Below are 22302 nucleotides of genomic sequence, written 5' to 3' on the forward strand. Positions count from 1 at the left end.
CTGAGATACATTAGTTTATTATTCCTTAGGTTGGATTTACGAGTGATGGCATATAGAGGATTTTTTTCTTACACTTAAAGATGTATTTATTTGTATTTAGTTTAATTAGCTATCTTTAATACATTATTTTCTCCACGTTTGTGGTTTAATGTTCTTCAGAAGTGTTTGTAGAAAAAAATTTGCAAAGATGCTATCTTTGGGGTTTATGTCATATTATTCTTTTAATATAGGTAATCCTTAAGGGGTACCTTGGTAGCCATAGACCAGTGAACTGTTGATTTCTGTATTTTTTTGGTGTTTCCTTAAAGAAAAAAAATTGTCCTAAGTAGGTGGGAGAAAGTAGCTTGTAGGTACTGTGTTGAAGCTCTGTGACTATCACAGTGCCAGCTTTGTACCATTCCCCTGGTCTTTAGTAAATACCTTTGCTTAAAACTGGATAGTGGTGGACCAAGTAGGGTTGTGACATGCTTGAGAGAGGAAGTTGCATGCCTTCAGTTTTATTGTTAAAGAATCTTTATTCATTTAATTTACTGCTTGCAACATACTTTGCATTTTCTGGTTTTGTGACCAGGCTACTTAAGAAAGATTGCTTACACAATTTAATAAAGTCAGATGTTCTTATTCCTTAAGAGGAGTAATTAATGGGTTAGTGATTGCCAGCTCTGTATGGAGCAGTGCTTTATAGGAAACGGAGGCCTAGACAGGTTAAATAACTCACTCAAGGGTATACAGCTACTGAAGGGCAGAGGAATTTTGTGTGATCCACAGCCTGTTTTCCTTCCATTGTCATGCTTTTTAATATTATCATTATTATTATTATTATTATTAACTTTATTTGTTAGTTTAAACCAAGGCATGAAGGTCGGCAGTGAGCCACAAATGCTGCTACGTGCTTATTGTTTGCATGCAATTAAAATTGTTAATTTTTTTCAGGTGAAGAGAACAACTTTGGTGGATAGCAGAACATCAGTTACCGATGTGAAATTTGCTCCCAAGCATATGGGTCTTATGTTGGCAACCTGTTCAGCAGATGGTATCGTAAGAATATATGAGGCGCCCGACGTGATGAACCTCAGTCAGTGGTCTCTGCAGCATGAGATTTCATGTAAGCTGAGCTGTAGTTGTATTTCCTGGAATCCTTCAAGGTAAGGTAAATCTCTGATGGTATAATCTTAGGAAAGCAAAGTAGTGATATTTTTTCTTAAAATTTCATTTTGAAATTATTTCAAGCTTCCAGGACTGTGGCTAAAATAAAGAAAAATCCATACAGAGAACTCCAACAGACTATCCCTCCCCAAGTACCCAGATCAGCAGTTTCAGCATTTGATCACATGATGTATCATTCCATCTGTCCATTTATCTATCTGCTTACCTACCTACCTACCTACTTTCTAAACATTTAAAAGTAGATTACATGTATCATGCTCCTTGAACACATAATAATTCCATGCACATTTTCTAAAAACAAGCATATTCACTAATGTAACCACCTTAAATAAAGTATCAAGTTCAAGAACTTAAATATTGATATAAAGCTTTTAGTCTATATTCCAATTTCTTTTCTGTGTCCCAATAATGTCCTTTATGGGCCTTTTCTCCTTCATTCCTAGATCCAGTCTAGGATCATGTATTGCATTTAATTGTCATCTCTTTAGTTGCTCTTTTTTTTTTTTTTTTTTAAATTGTAGAACCATATACTACATAAAATTTCCCATTGCAAACACTTCCTAGCATATCATTCAGTGGAATTAATCACATTAACAATGTTGTGTTACCCTCTTCGACATCCATTACAAGATTTTCCCATCACTCCAAACAGAAACCCTACACCCATTATGCGTTAACTCCCCATTCCCTCTTTCCACTGCCCTTGGCAACCTGTACTCTACTTCTTGACTCTGTGTCTGCATAATCTAGCTATTTCATATAGGTGGAATCGTACAATATCTGTCCTTTTGTATCTTACTTACGTCACTCAACATGGTATCTTCAGGGTTTATCCATGTAGTGGCATGGATCTGGATTTTGTTTCTTTTTAAGGCTGAGTACCATGAGTCCATGGTATGTATACAATGGATTTGGTTTATTAGTTTGTCTACTGATGGACATTTTGGTTGCTTCTACTTTCTGGCTAGTGTGAATAATGCTGCTCTGAACATTGGTGCACAAATACCTGTCTGAGTCCTTTCTTTTCAGTTTTTTTGGGTATATATCTACAAGTGGAGTTGCTGGATTTTATGGTAATTTCATGTTTAAATTTTTGTGGAACTGCCAAACTTTTCCATAGCAGTGGCAGCATTTTACCTTTGCACCAACAATGTACGAGGGTTTTCTATTTCTCCGCATCCTGGCCAGCACTTAACTGTTTTACAATTTTTGAAAAATAGCCGTTCCATTATCTCTTTATGGCTTTGAGTTGCATTGCCCTAATCACTAATTTGTTGAGCATCTTTTCATGTGCTTATTGGCCATCTGTATATGGTTTTTTTTGGAGAAATGTTTATTCAGTCTTTTGCCCATTTTAAATTGGGTTGTTTGTCTTTTCATCGTTGAATTGTAGTTCTTTACATGTATATATTTATACTACACCCTTGTCATACATAAGGTTTCCAAATATTTTCTCTCATTCTGTTGGTTATCTTTTCACTTTCTTAATAAAGTTCTTAGATGCACAAAAGTTTTTAATTGTGGTGAAGTCCGATATATCTATTTTTTCTTTTGTTACTCGTGCTTTTGGTATAAGGTCTAGGAATTCATTACCTAATTCAAGTTCCTACAGTTATTTCTTTGTTTTCCTCTAAGAGTTCTGTAGTTTTAGCTCTTATATATAAGTCATTGGTTCATTTTGATTTAATTTTTGTGTACTGTATGAGGTAGGGGTCCACTTTCATTTTTTTGCATGTGGATATACAGTTTTCCCAGCACACTTTGTTGAAGAGAGTATTCTTTCCCCATTGAGTGGAGTTGGTTCCCTTGTCAAAAACCAATGACTATAAATGTGTGAGGTTATTTCTGTGCTTTCAGTTCTATTCCATTAGTCCATGTGTTTGTCCTTGTGCCAGTACACACTGTTTTGTTTATTGTAGCAATGAGTTTTGAACTGGAATGTTTGAGTCCTTCAAATTTGTTCTTCTTTTGTAATTTGATTTGGCTATTTGGAGTACTCTACCCTTCCAAATGAATTTGATGAGTAGCTTTTCCATTTCTGTGAAGAAAGCCGTTGGAATTTTGACTGGGATTGTGTTGAATCTGTAAGTCACTTTGGATAGTATCAACACCTTAATGATATTAAGTCTTCCAATCCATGAGCATTTATTTAGTCTTGTTTAATTTCTTTGTTATAATTTGTGTTTTTTTGCATTCAAGTCCCCTAATCCTTGGTTAAATTTATTCTTAGATATTTTATTCTTTTATGGCTATACTAAATGAAGTTATTTATTGATTTTCTTTTCAGATTGTTCATTGCTGGTATATGGAAAAACCTCTGATTTTTGAGTATGGATTTTGTACCCTGCCACTTTGTTGAATTCGTTTATTAGTTCTAGTATCTTTGTTGTGGATTTTTCAGGTTTTCTCTGTGTAGGATTATGCCATCTCCAAATAGAGGATTGTTTTACTTTTTCCTTTCCAATTCAGATGCTTTTTATTTCTTCTTGGCTAATTGTGCTGGCTAACACTTCCAGCACAGTGTTGAGTAGCAATGATGATGGTGGGCATCTTTATCTTGTTCCTGGTCTTAGGGGGATATCTTTCAGTCTTTCTCTATTGAATGTGCTATTACCTGTGTTATTTTCACAAATGCCTTGTATTTGTCAGGGTTCTCTAGGGAAACAGAACCAACAGGAGATACCTGTAAGTATGAGATTTTATAAAAGTGTCTCATGCAAGTGTGGGGATGTATGAGTCCAAATTCTGTAGGGCAGGCTGTGAGCTGGCAATTCCGAAAAAGGTCTTAGATGAACTCCTCAGAAGAGGCTGACTGGTTGGCTGGCTGGCTGGCTGGTGAAGAAGTGAAAGTTGTCTCTTCTCCGTTACAAGTCTTCAGCTGATTGAACTAACTCCAACTAATAGGATTCTCTCATTGTGGAAGACACTCCCTTAGTTGATAGTAGACTTAATCAGCCACAGATGAAATCAGTTGGCTGATGACTTAATAAACCAGCCTTCTGGTTTATTAACCAGCCATGAAATGTCCTTGCAGTAACGGTAGTTACAGACACTTGGACACCATCACCTGGCCAAGTTGATATATGAACCTAACCATCACATGCCTTTTATCGTGTTGAAGAAGTTACCTTCTATTCCTATTTTTTTAAGTTTTTTTTTTTTCAAGAAAAGGATTTTATCATTTGTGTTTTCTGCATCGAGATGATCACGTGTTTTTTTTTTTTTCCCTTCATTCTGTTAATGTGGGGTATTACATTGATTTTCTTATCTTGAACCATCCTTACTGTTACCCTTTCACTGTTTTCCAGAGCTCTGAGAAAGTTGGTTTTGCCAGTTTCTGCGTGTTTTTCAGTGTTTTCTGTAGGGGAATTGAATTTTGGAGCTTCTTAGTCTGCAGTCTTACTTATATTACTCACCATAGTTGAGTTTTTAAAAGCTGTTTTAAAGAAATTAAAAGTACAATTACAGGTACAGAATATTCAAATAAGAATGTATAGATGTTGTGTTTTCTTTCTTGATTCCTTTGCTTCTGGGTTATAACCTAGCTGAAACAATTTTTCAGGTTACATGTTGTCTTTAGATTCTTTTTCATTTTGGTGGCACGACCATTTCAAGTAATTTTTTTCCCCTATGGGATAGATGGCAAACTCCTTGAATTCTAGCATACTTGAAAATGTCTTAATTTTACCCCATGCTTAATTGCTGGCTTGGCTAGTTTTAGAGTTTCTACGTTCAAAATGGAAGAATTTTGAAGATAACTGTTGTCTTGTCTTTTAAACTTCAGGTTTTAATGAGAAGTCTTAGGGTCAGTTTGATGATGCTGCTTTTGCAGGTAGCTTGTTCTTTCTGGACGTTTTTAGGATTTTGTAGTTTTAAATTTGAACTTTGTGAGTATATTCTTCTCACAGTATGTGGTTTGTCATTTGATAATTTTTTGATGACTTGATAATCAACAGAAAATTCTTAATTTCAGTGTTGCCAGATTTATCAGTCTTTGCTTTATTGTGATAGGGCTTTTTGTGTTTTCCTTGAGAAATTCTTCCTCCCTTTGAGGTTGTGAATATATTCTGAAAGGTTTTTGGTTTTGCCTTTCACATTTAGGTCATTAAACATTCTGGAATTTCATTGTATTGTTTGAGAATTTTAAAATTTAATCAGGATGTTTCTAGATATTTTCTACATTTTAAAAGGTCTTTTTTTTTTAACTAGGGAAAATTTCATATATAGTAAAGGTAAGGTTTAACAAAGATGTAATGTACCGTTCCTCATATTTATCAATTAGCTGCAATAATTATGTTTTTTCTTAATTTTTTAAAATTATTTCAGTAATATATATGCAACCTAAAATTTCCCCTTTTAATTGCATTCAAATATATAATTCAGTGCTGTTAATTATGTTCGCAGTGTTGTGCTACTATTGGCACCATCTGTTACAAAACTTTCCATCATCCCAAATAGAAACTCTGTACAGTTTACGCATCAATTCCCTCTTCCCCACCCCCGCCTTGTCTCCTGGTAACCTGTATTCTGGATTCTGACTCTATGAGTTTGCTTATTCTAATTATTTCATATCAGTAACGTCATATAGTATTTGTTCTTTTCCTTCTGGCTTATTTCACTCAGCATGATGTCTTCAAGGTTCAAAGTGGAATAAAGAAATATAATTCAAAGTACTCTTGCTTCACATATATATGCCTTTCCCTTTTCCCTCAGGACCCCTTCAAAAAAAAAAAAAAAAAACAACTGCTATTTTGAAGTAAATGCAAATGTATAATATTAGATGTTTATTTATTTATTTATTTTTAAATCCTGCTTGGCATTTAGTGGTCCCTATCCAAATGAAGGTTCTTGTCTTCAGATTGACGATGCATTATATTTCTTTGATGATTTCTTTTTTTCTGTTGTGTCTCTTCTCTCTGGAACTCATATTTGATTGTTCATGGATTTACTCTCCATTTCTTTGAAATTATTTGGAGATTTATTAGTCTTTCTTCCAGCTCTCCAATTTGTTATCCAGGTATACATTTTATCCCATCCATTGAATTTGAGTGGGCGGGTTGGGAGTGGAGATGAGGGCAGCAGTCATTTTTAATTTTTAAGAAGTCTTTCTTAATTAGAGGTCTGTCTCAATTAGATTTTTTGATTTACAATTGTTCTCTGAATTATCTACTGTTAAAAGAAAAACTTGTCAAGAACTTTAAATTTTGGATCTCACAGCTTTATTGAGTGATTAATGAATTGGGCAGCATCCCACTCAGTAAGCAGAAGAGAGCTCCGCAGAGGAGTGGAAAGGAGAAGCTCATATGGCAGACATGGAAGCAAGTGAGGAAATGTTCTGATTGGCTCATGTTAAGTTTCCATTTTGCTTGGGGTGAGGGGCTCTTACAAAGTGGGGAGCAGATATATAGTGATTAGTATGGTATGCTTGTCCATTCTGGACCCAAGCTAGTTTTATCACCAGGCCTTGCTTATCTGCAGTTCTGTAGGGTGCCTTCTGTTTTCTTGGAAAGCCCCAGCAGGTCATTTGGTTTTGTCTTCTAGAAATGCCCTTTTCCTGGCAACACCCAATGTAGGCAACCATTTTATTTTTCTCAGCACTTTTCTCAACAATCAGTTGTTCTGTGTGGGTACCTTGGTCTTTATTGTTCATGCCCTCTTTTTTCCTCCAGTCTTTGATTATTTATGTTTATGAAAAAGGGTCCGTTATTGTTCATAGAGAAAACTGGTATTGTTATTCTGCTCCTGTTATGGGCTCAGTTTTCTCTGAAATAGGAAGGCTGACATTTTACAGACAGGTTTCCTTGTAGGGTGTGTGGACTAAGAGCAAGCTCGCAGATTGGGATGCCCACAAATTGCCTTTCTTTGGGGCAGAGCACCTTACCGTATATTATTCCTCCTTGCCATATTCCCTGCCAGTTTTGGAGTACTGCTGTACATTGTTTCAGATTCTTAACACTGCTCTTTCAAACTCTAGTCATCTCACTAGGATCCTTCCTCAGACTTTCTCTAGGGCAGAGAAAGATTATTCATTTAAATAAATTCTTTGCATTTATTTTGCATTTATTGATTGGAGGTTGAGCTTCTGGAATTTCCTATTTACCAAATCTGATCTCCTTTTGCTTCCTCTCTTCTAGAATTCCTCCACCTTACTTTATTTCTTGACTTTTGGATTAGATTGGTGTTCATTTTCTAGCTTCTCCAGTTGTTTTATTAGTTCTTTGATTTTAGCTCTTTCTTCCTTTTTAATGTATGCATTTAGAGCTGTAAATTTCCCCCTCAGTACCTTCTTTGCTGCATCCCATAGGTTTTGATATGTTGTGCTCTCATTTTCATTCGTCTCTAAATATTTAGCAATTTCTCCTGCAATTTCTTCTTTGGTCCATTGATTGTTTAGGAGTGTGTTGTTTAACCTCCAGATATTGTGAATGTTCTAGATCTTTGATGGTTATTGACTTCTAGTTGTATTCCATTGTGATCAGAAAATGTGCTTTGAATAATTTCAGTCTTTTTAAATTTTTTAAGGCTTGTTTTATGCCCCAGCATATGATCTATCCTGGAGAAAGTTCCGTGAGCACTGGAGAAGAATGTGTATCCTGCTAATTTTGGGTGTAATGCTCTACATATGTCTGTTAAGTCTAATTCATTTATCACATTGTTTAGGTTCTCAGTTTCCTTATTGGTTGTCTCTCTGGTTGATTTGTCTATAGGAGAGAGTGATGTATTGAAGTTGCCCATCTATTGCTTCCTTCAGTTTTGCCAATGTTTGTCTCATGTACTTAGGGGCACCTTGATTGGGTGCATAAACATTTATGGTTATTTCTTCTTGTTGAATTGTCCCTTTTATTAGTATTTTAGTGTCCTTTTTCACTTACGACATCCTTGCATTTAAAGTCTATTTTATCTGAAATTGATTACTGCTACCACTGCTTTCTTTTGGCTGTAGCTTGCATTGAATATTTTTTTTTCCATCCTTTCACTTTCAATTTCTTTGTGTCACTGGGACTAAAATGGGTCTCTTGTAAGCAACATATTGATGGTTCATATTTTTTAATCCAGTCTGCCAGTCTATATCTTTTGATAGCAGAGTTGAGTCCATTCACATTCAGTGTTATTACTGTGAAGGCAGTTCTTGAATCAGCCGTCATATCCTTTGGTTTTTATTTGTCAGATGTGTTTTCTCTCCTTTCTCTCTTTATTTCCTTTAAGGTATCCTTACTAAAACTCTTCAGTTCTGTGCCATTTTCCAGACCTCTCTTGCCTTTTTTTTTTTCTCAGCTAGTAGCATTCCCTTTAGCATTTCTTGTAGGGTAGGTTTCTTGTTAGCAGATTTTCTCAGCATTTGTTTGTCTGTGAAAATTTTAAACTCTCCCTCAATTTTGAAGGAGAACTTTGCTAGATAAAGAATTCTTGGTTGGCAATTTTTCTCTTTCAGAATTTTAAATATGTCATACCACTGCCTTCTCACCTCCATGGTGGCTGCTGAGTAGTCACTGCTTATTCTTATGTTGTTTCCCTTGTGTGTGGTGAATTGCTTCTCTCTTACTGCTCTTAGAACTTTCTCCTTCTCTTTAGCATTTGTCAATCTGATCAGAATATGCCTCGGAATGGGTTTATTTAGATTTATTCTATTTGGAGTTTGTTGGGCATCTGTGATTTGCATATTTATGTCATTAAGAAGGGTTGGGAAGTTTTCCCCGACAATGTCTTCGAATACTCTCCCTAGCCCTTTTATTCTCTTCCCCTTCTGGGACTCCGATAATTCTTTTATTCATGTGCTTCATGTTGTACATCATTTCCCTGAGATCTAGTTCAAATTTTTCAGTTTTTTTCACCATTTGTTCTTTTGCGCTTTCACTTTCCGTCATGCTATACTTGAGTTTGCTAATTCTTTTCTGTCTCTTCAAATCTGGTAGTATGTGTCTCAAGAATCTTTTTAATTTGATCAACACAATCTTATATTTCTGTAAGATCTGCTATTTTTTTTATTTACTCTTGCAGATTCTTCTTTATGCTCTTCTAGGGTCTTCATGTCCTTTGTATCCTGAGCCATGTTATTGATGTTTGTGAATACTTCTTTGATTAATTGCTCCAAGTTCTGTGCCTCCTCTGGGTTTTTAATTTGGGTATTTGGGTTACCCATATATTCTGTTTTTTCATATGCTTTATAATTTTCTGTTGTTTTTGGCCTCGTCACATTTGCTTATCTTGATAGGGTTCTTTTAGGATATGCAGGCTTATTTGTATAATTATCTATAATTTGGCAGAGCTGCAGTTTGGTAGAAGGAACTTTCCCTGATCTACCAGCAGATGGTGCTCCTTAGCCTCCTCTTATCCTCAAGCTAGTTCTTCCCAACTTTGTCCATGCACAATTTGGGGTTCCAAACCATGTGGAGGTCTAATCAGTGCACCAGTTTGCCATGTGCAGTGAGGACTGCCAGCCCTGTGGGTGGTGGACGCACTGTGCAGTTTGGCAGAGAGTCTGCTCCAGGACACAGTGGTCCCAGTCATTCCTGGGGCTGCGGTTGGAGTACTCTGGGGTTGTAGAACTGCGTCTCTCACCCTCCACCTCAAATGCCCCATAGTCCCTCTCTGGCAGGTACCCACAAGTCCCTGAAATTGAGGTGGGGAGGGCTCCTGGCACTTCCATGCTGCACCCCTGACTGTAGGGTGTGCGCACTGCGGACTTCCGTGGAGGAAGAATGGGAGCCATCACAAGCCTGCCAAATTCCAAATTCCCTCAAAGAAGCTCTTGGCTGCGGTGCTGTGAAGGGGTTTCTCCCAGCAAGCTGTGAAGATGGCTGCAGGGGCGTGGAAAGCTACCCCCTTCCATGATCGTCTCCAATGGCCAGGGGAGCCCCTAGTACGGGGGCTTTTAGCTGTGGGTCTGTGAGGGTTATCACCCGTGATAGGTACTGAGGAAGTGCCTGGGGCCTGGAAGGCTACTCCTTACCATGCTCTTCTGGGGCTCCGCGACTGCCTGTTTTCCAGCGGCGTTCCAGGCTGAATACTAACCCTTCTCTGAATGCAGCCTCTGTTTCTCCAATTGCATAGTCCCTGACCAGCTGGTGTAGCCCTGGAACTGCTATTCTGGAGCGCTTTCTGTACTTTATCTACTGTTTTTCATGGAGGCAAATTTTGCTCTGTTGCTCCTAATCCGCCATCTTTGATTCCTCCTCCTCCCCCTTACTTTATTTCTTATGGCACACTTTCTAGCAGGGAGGAGGTGTAGATGAGGATGGTCAGTCTACTGCGGGCATATCTCGGTGACATTGCAGGTTCAGTTCCAGACCACTGTGATCAAGCGAATAGCACAATAAAGGGAATATGCAATAAAGCAAGTTACATGATTTTTTTTGGCTTCCCAGTGCATATAAAGTTGTGTTTGCTTTATACTGTAATCTCTTATGTGTGCAGTAGCATTATGTCTAAAAACACAATGTACATACCTTGATTAAAATGTGACAGAGAGACATGAATTGAGCACATGTTGTTGGAAAAGTGGTACCTACAGACTTGCTAGATGCAGGGCTGCCACAAACCTTCAATTTGTAAAAATGCAGTTATCTGTGAAGCATAATAAAGTGACTAACAATGAAACAAGGTATGCCTGTATATTCATTTGGAAGTGGGATGTGTTTCTCACTGTTTGTGAGTTATGTTTGAAAAACAGTTTAAATGTAAACATCTTATTTCTGGATGTACAAATGAAGAAATCCTTAATTCAGGTTGTTATCTGGAGGTTTTATAATTTGATTTAAAAATGTTTTAAAAACCCTAGTGCTTAATATTTTAAGTAATTTTATAATATGTTATTGTAAGTATACGTATGGTCTTCATTGAAGTATTTAAAATTATAAAGTAAAACCATATATTTGTAGAAGATTGAAGAAAGTTTGTGAGATATAGAAACTGCTGTGGAATTTATAACTATCTGAATGACCAATTATTAATTATTATACATAACTTATAATTTTATCACTGAGCACTTAGCAGTTTACCTGTTTTTTCTTATGGTAGATGAGTTTATCTAATTACCTGAAGCTTTAGTAATAAAACTTTACTAAAAAAGAATTAAGCTTTCTTTTTTAAATGTCCATGTTTCCTTTCAGTTTTAAGAGGTTAACAGATGATGATATAAACATTCAAGGTTAAGCAAGAGTGCCAAGTTCATATGCCAAGATTATTTACTCTGGAGGAGGTAGACAAAGGAAATCAACATCTAGGAAAATGGAAAGGAAAAAGCCATTTATTTAACTTAAAACAATGCTTTACTTCAGGAGAACCATTCTCTTATTGAATGAGATTGACCACGAATAAGGTCACCTGTGTTTTCTCATTTCTTGTCCAAAGCACTTAAAATATTTTTGTCACAATCTTGGTATCCCAGGGTATCATTGGGTTACTTTTCATTCCCTCATTAATGACCAAATCTTTCAGGAGGAAAAATTACAAAGACATCTGAGGATATTTTATATCTGTTTAATGCTTAAAATCTTTTTCTTTGTGGGAAGAGAACTACTTTCTATCCAAGTGATAAGAAAATGTGTTAAAAACAATCCAGAAGGATGGCATCCTGAACGACTGTGTTCAGCATTCTCAGGGACACATACTTACAGCATGGGTTTTTGTCTGACACATGGCATGGATCATCTAGACATCATAATAGTGATGTACTGATTCGTAGGCTATGTATCTGCTTGATTCCAGTTTCAATTTAATTTTATTTTTATTGTGGTACCATATATATCATAAAATTTGCCATTTGAGCCATTTTTAAGTATGCAATACAGTGACATTAGTTCTGTCTACAATGTTTTGCCACCTTCACCACCATCCATTACCAAAACTTTGTCATCACTTGAAAAGGAAACTCTGTACCCATTAAGCTATAATTGCCCATTTCTCCTTCCCCTAGTCCCTGGTAACTTCTAATCTACTTTCAGTCTCTCTGAATTTGCTTTTAAGATATTTCTCCTAACTGGAATCATGCAGTATTTGTCGTTCTGTCTGGCTTCTTTCACTCAACAGGTCTAAAAGGTTTATCAATGTATCCTTTTTATGGCTGAATAGTATTCCATAGTATGTATTTACTACATTCTGTTTATCAGTTCATCTGTTGATGGGCAGTTGAGTCATGAATAACAAATGCTGCTATGAATATTGGTGTATAAGTATCTGAGTCCCTGCTTTCGATTCTTTTGGTTGTACAACAAAGAGTGGAATTGCTGGATTATATGCTAATTATATGTTTAACTTTTTGTTGACTCCTGTGTTTTGTTTTGTTTTTTAATTTTCTGAATTACATGCGTGTTTATTTTATCATTATGTAAAATATTTTTTGTCTTCATTTCTAGCTCCCGTGCTCATTCTCCCATGATAGCTGTAGGAAGTGATGACAGTGGCCCAAATGCAATGGCCAAGGTGCAGATATTTGAATATAATGAAAATACCAGGTCAGTTCTGTTTTGGTTTTAATTATTGTTCCTAATTGCTTTTAATTTTTGTAAAAGGTGTTTCTTTATGCATTAATTGAATTACTCATTATTCATGGTATATGTATTGATTTCCTATGATATACCAAGTTCTGTGCCAGGCTCTGATAAGATAGGATTGAATAATGTAGAGAAGGTACTTTTTCTCAGGGAAAACAAAAAGTAATTATGAAAAAGGGTAATGAATTTTGTGAACTAGGAGAATCAGAGTGTTAAAGAGTTTTCTCCTGGGAAGAACCTGCTCTAGTTGAGGGATCCAGGAAGGTTGACCAAGAAGACCTTTAGGATGTGTAGGAGCTTGGCAGACAGAGAAGGCACTAGGTGGAGAAAAGCGCATGTGGCAGGGCCTTGGGCAGGAGAGAGCCATCTGTGCCAACTATGGAGTGGTGGGAAAAGCAAGGCTCAGGTCCACAAACCCTCTTGCTCAGCGAGTTTTCTTTCATTCGTTAGGGTCCTGAAGCGATCAGATGGCAGTTTAATCTTTCACAGTGTGGCTAGCACACTGGAGGGCTACATGCAGTGGTTGCAGCATTAGGATGTTGTATAACAGTCCAGATGAGAGATTATAGTTGCTTTGGAATAGAGGAGTGGCAGTGCAATGGAGAAAAGAGGACAAGTTTGAGAATAATTTAAGTGGTTACAATAGGATCTGGTGATCTGTTGGATGTGAGAGGTGACAGAGAAGGGGAGAGGAGCCATGGCTGATTTCCAAGGTTATGGCTTAATAGTTCAATGGAGATAGTGTGTAATTTCTTGAGATGTGTAACTCTGGAGAAAGGGCAGATTTGAATAGGGTGGGGCAGGATGTGAAGATAAATTTAATTTTGGTCTGCAGAATATCCGAGAGCCCCGAGCACTGTGTGGCTCCCACTTTACAGAGAACATCTCACTGAAGGTCAGACAGTCAGGGACTGAATTAGCCTGGACTCAAACCTAGGTATTTGGACTGCCGAGTTTGTGTTCCTAACTACCACCCCTGTCCTATCTCTGGCCTTTGGGAGAAGTGACTGCACTGGAGATAGTAGATTAGGAATTACTGGGTCATAGTGAAACCATAGGTATGTCTTTCATGTCTGTGCGAATCATGGGGAATGTTGCTAAAATGTAGGTTCTGATTCAGGAGGCCTGGAGTAGGGCCTGAGATTCTGCAGTTCTCCCAAGCCTCCATGTTTTGGGGTCAGTGGACCATGGGAAAGCAAGGGTATAGAGAAGATTGCTCAGGGTACTGGGATCTGCTTGACTTCCGGATGATGTACTGTATAATACACAGCCTGAAATTTCCTATGGAGTAATATACCAAGAAAATGCCAGTCACTTTCTGAAATGTAAAATTCAGATGATTGTCCCTAGGTGGGGGCAGGGCAAGGTTATACTCAGGTATGCTGATACTTGCTGTCTTTCTCCCACTTTTTACAAAAGTCGATTGTGGTTATTAAGTTTTGAGTAAAATTTGTCATCAAGCCATCCTTAAAAACCGTTTATTAAGTATCCAAATAATTAAATATGCTTTGTCTTTGATTGTAACCATTTTTTAATTTACCTTTCTCCCACCTTGACAGTGAGTTTACACAGTGGTCAATCACTGTTTTGTTTTGTTTTTTTTATTCTGTTTTATTGAGATATATTCACATACCATATAGTCATCCATGGTGTACAATCAGCTGTTCACAGTACCATCATATAGTTGTGCATTCATCACCCCAATCTATTTTTGAACCTTTTCCTTATACCAGAATCAGAATAAAAAATAAAAATAAAAAAGAACACCCAAATCATCCCCCCATCCCACCCTATTTTTCATTCAGTTTTTGTCCCCATTTATCTACTCATTTATCCATACACTGGATAAAGGGAGTGCGATCCACAAGGTTTTCACAATCACACTGTCACCCATTATAAGCTACAGTCGTCTTCAAGAGTCGAGGCTACTGGGTTGGAGTTTGGTAGTTTCAGGTATTTACTTCTGGCTATTCCAATACAATAAAACCTAAAAAGTGTTACCTATATAGTGCATAAGAATGTCCACCAGAGTGACCTCTCGACTCCATTTGAAATCTCTCAGCCACTGAGGCTTTATTTCGTTTCGCATCCCCCTTTTGGTCAAGAAGATGTTCTCAATCTCACGATGCCGGGTCCAGATTCATCCCTGGGAGTCATATCCTGTGTTGCCAGGGAGTCAATCACTGTTTTTTAATGAATGTCTACACAAGGTTATCTAATTTGAGTTAAAAAGAATTACATAGCACAATAAAAGCACAATAAAAGTATAATAACAGAAGTAATGTAAGTATTAAAGGTTTGAAGTTGCCAGCCAGAAGGCCACGTTCCTATCTAGCTCTGCTCCTTATTGGTTGTTTGAACTTGGGCAGGTCTCAATATCTAAATCTTATTTCCTCATCTGTAAAATGGAACTAATATTTGCTCTACTTACCTCATGGGGTTATTGTAAAAGTCAAATGAGCCAGTAGATTTTAAAGTGTTTTTGTGCTATAAAGTACCTTGCTAATGTTACTTATTTCAATAAACAAATATATATTAAAAAAAAGATTGCATAGGGTGATCATACAGGCTAAGAAGAGGTCATGGAAAGAACCTGGAGGCATGCCAGCTTTGTAGATATTTCAGAAGAATGTTGGGATGAAAGAAGGTCTGGTGTAGAATGCTGGAACACCAATATTTAGAGGAGGGTGGTGGAGAATTGGTACAGGGACATTTCTCTAAACCTCTTCTTCAACACATGGGGTATGTGTTTTAGTTTAGTCCACGATTTTCAGTCTAAGACAGGAAAACCTATTAGAAACTCAGACCTGTCATCTCCCTCCTTGTCTTTCTATATTGCTCTATTTACAGGTATAGAAACAGAATCGGAAGGATTAAATACACTTTGGCATTGCTTCCTTTTATCTCTACTTTATAAAAAAAAATTTCTTGCTGTTATTAGCTTTATTTTTAAATTTACACTCAAATATTTCAGAAATTCAGTTACCCTTTTCTTAAAAAAATATTAATGACGAATAAATCAAGACCTATTTTAAATTACGTTTTTATTAAACCCTTTTAAGCTAAACTTAAAATACCAAAGGAAGAAGTCTGGGAGGTTGTATTAAGTTTCCCAGGGCTGCAGTAACAAATTATCCCAAACTGGGTGGCCTAAAACATGAATTTATTCTCTTGCTTTTGGAAGCCAAAGCCTAAAACCAAGGTGTTGGCAGGGCCGGGCGCCCACCGAGGGCTGTGGGCAGACCCTGCCTTCCCCCTTCCGGCTCCTGGTAGCCACAGGCCTCCCTTGGCCTGCAGTGGCCCTGTAGTCCCTGCCCATGCCTTCCCATGGCCTTCTCTGGGTCCTCTGTGTCCCCTGCCAATTCTCGTAAGGATGCTGGTCATTGGGGTCCGGGCCCCCTGAAATTCTGGGTGATCTCATCTGGAGCATATTTGGCTGTGAGGCCCAGATAAACTACATTATATTTTGAACTCAGTGGTCTGTCGTTAGAATTGCTCATGACTTTGTTTAACTTAATTATATCTGCAGAGACCCTTTTTCCAAATAAGGTCACGTCCATAGGTTCTGGGGATCAAGATTTGGACAAACCTCTTTGGGGGCCACTGTCAACTCACCAAGAGGTAAACACTGATTGATTATGAAGCCTGGATTTTATTTTTTTATTTCTGAAATGTTTAATGTAAATTTTCTTTTTCCATTAGGAAATACGCAAAAGCAGAAACTCTTATGACTGTCACTGATCCTGTGCATGATATTGCATTTGCTCCGAATTTGGGAAGGTCTTTCCACATTCTGGCTATAGCCACCAAAGATGTGAGAATTTTTACTCTAAAACCTGTGAGGTGAGTTTTAGAAACAGTTCCTAATTTGTAAGTACTCCTGACCCTTGACTATCTTTGCTTGCAGAGGAGAGAGTAGAGGCAACTGTGAGCTGAAGAGAATGGATTCTTTAATAAACATTATGTGTAAATATGTGATTTTGGGGGAAGGGGAATTGAGTAAAGAGAGGACATTTATATTCTCTTAATTGTGTTTTATTTTCGCTAAAACTAACAGTGATTTGGACCTTCTGAATGTGATTAGTACTCGAAATGTTTGAATGAAGGAGAAATAGTCTGTTTAAGGAAAACTAAATTAGCTGAGCCATTCTTATGAATACCTATTTAAATTTTAATGTTTTTGAATTGTGAATGTTAGTTCTTTTTCCTTTTTTCCTTTTTCCTTCTCTTCATCCATTTCTTCCCCTTCCTCCCACTCTTCCTTGTTTTTAAGTTAATTGACATCTATTTTATTCCTCAACATTGTTTGGGGGAAATAAAGTCCCCCTTTTCTTGTTCTTTTTTTCCATGATCTAGTCTCTGAATATGCATGATGTGCTAGGTTGCACCAGGTCCTGGAGAGTCACGTGAAAGTGACACTGGCCCAGCTTTCAGTGAGCTGACGTGGTGGTAGTGGTGGGGTTATACATATGTACATTATTATAAAATAATGTGGTAAGTGTGGGAGACTATTCGTATTTTTTATTAAAACAGTATATATAGTTTTAAAAATCTTTCCTCAGAATTCCTCAGGAAAATTTTTTTATTAACAGGAAAGAACTGACTTCCTCTGGTGGGCCAACAAAATTTGAAATCCATGTAGTGGCTCAGTTTGATAATCATAATTCCCAGGTCTGGAGAGTGAGTTGGAATATAACGGGAACAGTACTAGCATCTTCAGGAGATGATGGCTGTGTGAGATTGTGGAAAGGTAAGGTTTCATGAAGAAATAATTATGTTTTATATTTCTAGAACAGAAGTTTCATTGAAAAAAGAAAACTCTGAAATATAGTCTTTTGGAAAATGTATCTTTTACGGCTACTTTTAAATCAGTGTCTTATGTTGATTTATAATATTTTGCACCTTCGTGAACTTATTTAGTTCATAGCAGTAAAGACTAATTGAATTGTTATTAAATTTCCTTGTAAAACAAACAAATTTTAACAACTAATTGTAACATAATATATAATGTGTCCAATAAAAAGACATTTGTTAGGACTACCCCAGCAGGCTCCCTTACTTGGGTTTCCTGGGCTCATTATCGCCAGTGCCCAATTTTGCATTCAAAGAATTAGGCCATGTTGGAGAAGCCACTAAAATGCCAAAGGTTTGTTACACACATCCATCTCCTGGGACAGTTGGCACCACATGACTTACTTACATTTGTGTAACCAAGAAGACAACTCTATTGCCCAAATATCTATGGTAACTGAAATTCAGGATAACAAAGACAAAGATTTTCTTTTGCTATTACCTTGAGAATTATCTCTGCTAGTATCTTTCTTGTAATGAAGATGGACATGAGCAGGGAAAGCTTTATGTTTTTTAAATGGTACTTTTCTTAAACCTTATTGAAAAAGAATTGTTAACATCGAGGTAGTATTTATTTCATTTTTAAAATGTCTCATGTTTATCCTGAAGAACTTTAGCCAAGTCATTCTCGCTTCTTTTACTGTGGTTTGAGGGCAGGGGCACAGGTCTGTGCCCTTGAGCGTGGTGCTGCTGTGTTGACATGAGTGACCGCTTTCCTTTCAGCCAATTACATGGACAACTGGAAGTGCACTGGTATCCTGAAAGGTAATGGGAGCCCAGTCAGTGGGAGTTCCCAGCAGGGAAACGCAAACCCTTCCCTAGGCTCAAACGTTCCAAATCTGCAAAATTCATTACATGGACCTTCTGCTGGCAGGTAGGGGTTGTCTTGTGGAAAATTGGGAATTATCCTCTTTTAAAGTCATCCTGGCTTGTTATCTCATGCCTTTTAAATGGAATGAAGAAATTTGCAGCAAAACTATGACACTAGAGTTTAAAAACTCCCTTTACTAGCTCTGTATGTGGTTTACTCAGTCACAGTATGTACAAGTAGGTTGTGGGGACAAAATAAACTAAATTGCATTCTGAAATGTAGTGGTCTATCATTAGACATGTTTATAACTTCTTTAGAGATTCTACTTTGCTTCCAAAATACTGAGAGGAAGAGAAATGTGGGTTCATAGGAGGGTTGCAGTCCTGGCTGAGCATAGAAGAGTGAGTTAGTCTGGCTGTTGTGTTAAAACTTCAATGGAGCTTGTAAGAGGAAATGATAAATTCTAAAATCTTGATTTTTAGAACAATTAGCATATTTTAGATTCTTTTTCTTAATAAGTAATGTTTGATGTGGTCTAAAGAGACATCCTTTTGTTTTCATATTCAGATTTTAAATATGTGCGTTTGTAAGATTTCTCTTATCTTAATATTGCTTTCTGAATAATTTGGAATAGGATTCAGGAAAGGTCCAAACACAGCCTTAACAGGTTTCCTGTGATCATCCTGTTGTCCTCTTAAGTAAAAGAGAAGTAAATTTAAAACTTCAACTATTTTTATGTTGTTAAATTTTTATATATATAAAAAGAAGTTCTGTTACTTCATTTCGAGGTTTTAAGTATTTTCAGCAAAAGTTTACCATAGAGAGATCTCAGATTATGAAGACAATTTCATGAAGCAAAAAAAAAAATTAGTGTTAATTTTTTAAAATTCTGGTGTTTGGTTGCTGTCTCTCTTGCCTACTTTTTTGTACATAGCTGTGAAGTTTTGATCTGTATTCTTAACTTTGCCAATAACCGTGTGTGTTGGATCTGTGATGCATTCTCCCTTCTCCATTTGTATTATGTCCTCTAACAGAAAGCACAGCTGAGTACAAGCTAACGGAGTAACTTTGCTGTTTGCTGCTTGTTGCATGCACACGGGAATGGAGAGCGAGCTCCTTTTCCCCTTCCCCAGCGCCGTTTGACCTCTCCCAAGATACACCAGCAGCCTGCTTACTACTAAACGCAGTCCAAAAGGCCTTTAAAAAACCATGTATTTCATTTTTTTGTACTAGCTAGTTTATTGACACTATTTGAAACTTTTGAAATATAAATGGAGAGGCTTTTTGTTGAGACATTGTCACCACAAGTTTTTTGAAATGTTCCTGAAACTAACAGGAGTTTAAAAGTTTTTAAAAGGATATCATCCTTATAGCTGGGAGGAGGGAAAAATATCACTTGGTTCCAATTGGAGAATATAGGCTTGTTTCTTTTGTTTCCTAAAAGAGTAAGCTAAAAAGATGAATTTCTATAGTTTCAATTTGAAGACTGAATAAGTAATTTTCATAAGATTGTTTTGAGTGCTAATTTGTTTACCTTTTGTAGAATTGGTTTTTTTATCATATTATTCAGTACAACTCTGTCATTTCTTTGTAATACTTAAAAAAATTAGTAAAGGAGTGAGAGAAATAGTAGTAGTAAAATGAAAGTAAGTTGACTGTACAGTTTGTAGCAAAGTAAAGCATTTGGTATTGCTTCATTTATAATTTGGTAGTAAAATGAAAACACCTTTGTAAGTTTTTAATGAGTATTCACTAAAGAGATAAATGTTTGTGATAATGTGCTTGTATATTTTTATGGTGTGATTCCATGACTTAAGGTTTCCTCCCCAAGTCAAAATTTGGAAACATACTATAATTTGAAAAGAAGTTAAAATTTTGCTAAAATTGTGCATGCAAATGGACTTCAACCTTTCATGTTGCAGGATTTTCTTAACTTAGTTAGCTGTTTCCATTAATGCATATCCTCTAGAGCTCTGATGTTGATGACAAAGCTGTAAATTTTCAAGTTTGCTAAAATATATATTACGGGTAAGTGATAAAATGGCAGAAGACTAACAATATGGCATTTCTTTGAGCCCTTTTATGTATGAAAATTCTGTAGTTAAAGTTTTTGCAGAACTATTCTGTATGTTCAGTGATTGTATTTCTTCAACAGTATGTTGCAATAGTAGCTATACTATGTGAAGTATATTTGAACAAGTTCTCCGTATCACGTGTGCACAGAAAAAGGTGCGCCTGCTGCTGCTACAAATGAAAGCACTGCGCAGAAGAGCTTATTAGATGTGTACATTTACAGGATAGCATCACATATGTTTCTGACAAAGTAGAAAATATTTTAAATATATAAAATTAATGTCTTTATTTGTAAAATTCATACTGATGATCTTTTAGAAACAGTTTAACAGATTATATTCTTTCAAGTTTCTACACTTGCTTAAGCAATCTTGATTTGAGTAAGGGTCTTGATTTTTGCTATTATGTTCTGTTAGTTTTGGCATGAGTATACTAAACTTTTTTTATTTCCAGCATGTGTTTTCTCCTCTTTGGTTCTCTTTGTATTTACTACTTTTCTCTTTTTCTTCTGTTTTTTCCTTTTTTTTTTCTCTGTTGTTTTTGCTTTGTTTTGGTGTTTTCGTTCCTGTCTTCCTTGTTTCAGGTATTTCTTTCCCCCTCTGGATTCCCCAAGGGCTGGATCGCGATGGTCCAGTTCTGCCCAGCTCCCTCCTCCTCCTCTGGTAGAGCACTCTTGCGATGCTGCCACTGCCAGCCTCCAGCATCCTCACCCTCGCAGATATCTCCCTCGGCCTCTTAACCCCGTACCTGAGAAGGAAGGGGTTTAAAACCCTGATTTCACCCTTCAAAGGCCTTATCCACATGCTTGTAAATGCATTCATTTCTGGCTGCTTTTTGTTTTTCTTTATTTTCTTTCAGAAGATTTTTCTGATTTAGGGTCTGTCTTGCATGTATTACAACCAGAGCACAGTATTTGGAACCTAAATGTGTTTGTGCTTCTGCATCAAAGGAACATTTATTTCATTTATTGCCTTTGATGAAATAAGATGTGTACAAGCAACATTAACTGTGAAAGTGACACTCAGTAGCTGACTTCAAAGTGCTTGTTCTGTAAATTTTATTTTGAATCGTTATCATGGTCCTAAGTTTCTTATGCTTTGTCATTGGGTTAATGTGAAAGTATATCATTATGACATTCACTCTGCCTTTGAGGCATTTTATAGGCTCATGTTGCAACTGATCAATATATAAAATAAATCATTCCTGTGTATAAAGCAGCAAAACATAATATGGACTGTTGATCTTTTTTTTTTTTTTAAAGGAAATTGCCTTTCACTACTTGGAATTACTGTGTAAAGCTTTTGTAATTATCATCCTAGGTTGTTTAATAAAATCTATTTTTAAAAATATGAATCTGTTGCCTTATAAAAATGGAATATTTTATTTGACAGCTGGTAAGGTTTACTCCTTCAAGTACCATGTTGCTAAAACCATACAAAAAAACTACAGGGCGTGAAGACTACATTTATTTAAAATGTAGAAAATCATTATATAGACTAACATCTAGAACTGATAGATGTTGTCTTCTAATCTAATTAGACAACATTAGAATATATTCTTTTCTAAAAAATTTAAAATTTGAAATCAGTGTAGACTTGACACTAATTATGGTAAAATGATTAAAACTGTGGGGCTAGTTATTTTTGGTTCAATTTTCTCAGGAATTGTCAGAGTTAACTGACTTCAGGGCTGGAGAGAGATTTATTTTGAACAGTATTTCTTATTTTCTGTCAGTTAATTTCACATAGAGGAACCAATTGTTATAACTCTACATATTTGTAATCTAATTTTAGGAGATAGTTTTCCTAGGATAGTGTCATGTCCCCATTACTTCTTAACATGGAAAGGATAAAATGCTGATAAAATATATTCTTTTAATTTTTTTTTTTAACAAAAAAACCTCCTTTT

The 22302-nt window shown here is 36.5% G+C and overlaps 1 protein-coding gene across 2 annotated transcripts in view; it reads left to right on the forward strand.

Annotated features, from left to right (window-relative positions):
- Positions 1-21747, forward strand: part of SEH1L (SEH1 like nucleoporin) — a 42129-nt gene extending 20382 nt beyond the window's left edge. The window contains exons 4-9 of one of the 2 annotated variants that reach the window (XM_037805600.1): positions 934-1145; positions 12522-12620; positions 16362-16502; positions 17252-17409; positions 18234-18384; positions 20978-21747. In XM_037805600.1, coding sequence (XP_037661528.1) covers positions 934-1145; positions 12522-12620; positions 16362-16502; positions 17252-17409; positions 18234-18384; positions 20978-21161 — 945 coding nt within the window. In that variant the 3' untranslated portion in view covers positions 21162-21747. Of the gene's footprint in view, positions 1-933; positions 1146-12521; positions 12621-16361; positions 16503-17251; positions 17410-18233; positions 18385-19355 lie in introns of both variants that reach the window. The other variant, XM_037805601.1, reaches the window with a different exon arrangement.
- The last annotated feature ends 555 nt before the right edge of the window (positions 21748-22302 follow it).

This window comes from Choloepus didactylus, chromosome 16 (genome assembly GCF_015220235.1).
Source record: "Choloepus didactylus isolate mChoDid1 chromosome 16, mChoDid1.pri, whole genome shotgun sequence".
Lineage (NCBI taxonomy): Eukaryota > Metazoa > Chordata > Mammalia > Pilosa > Megalonychidae > Choloepus > Choloepus didactylus.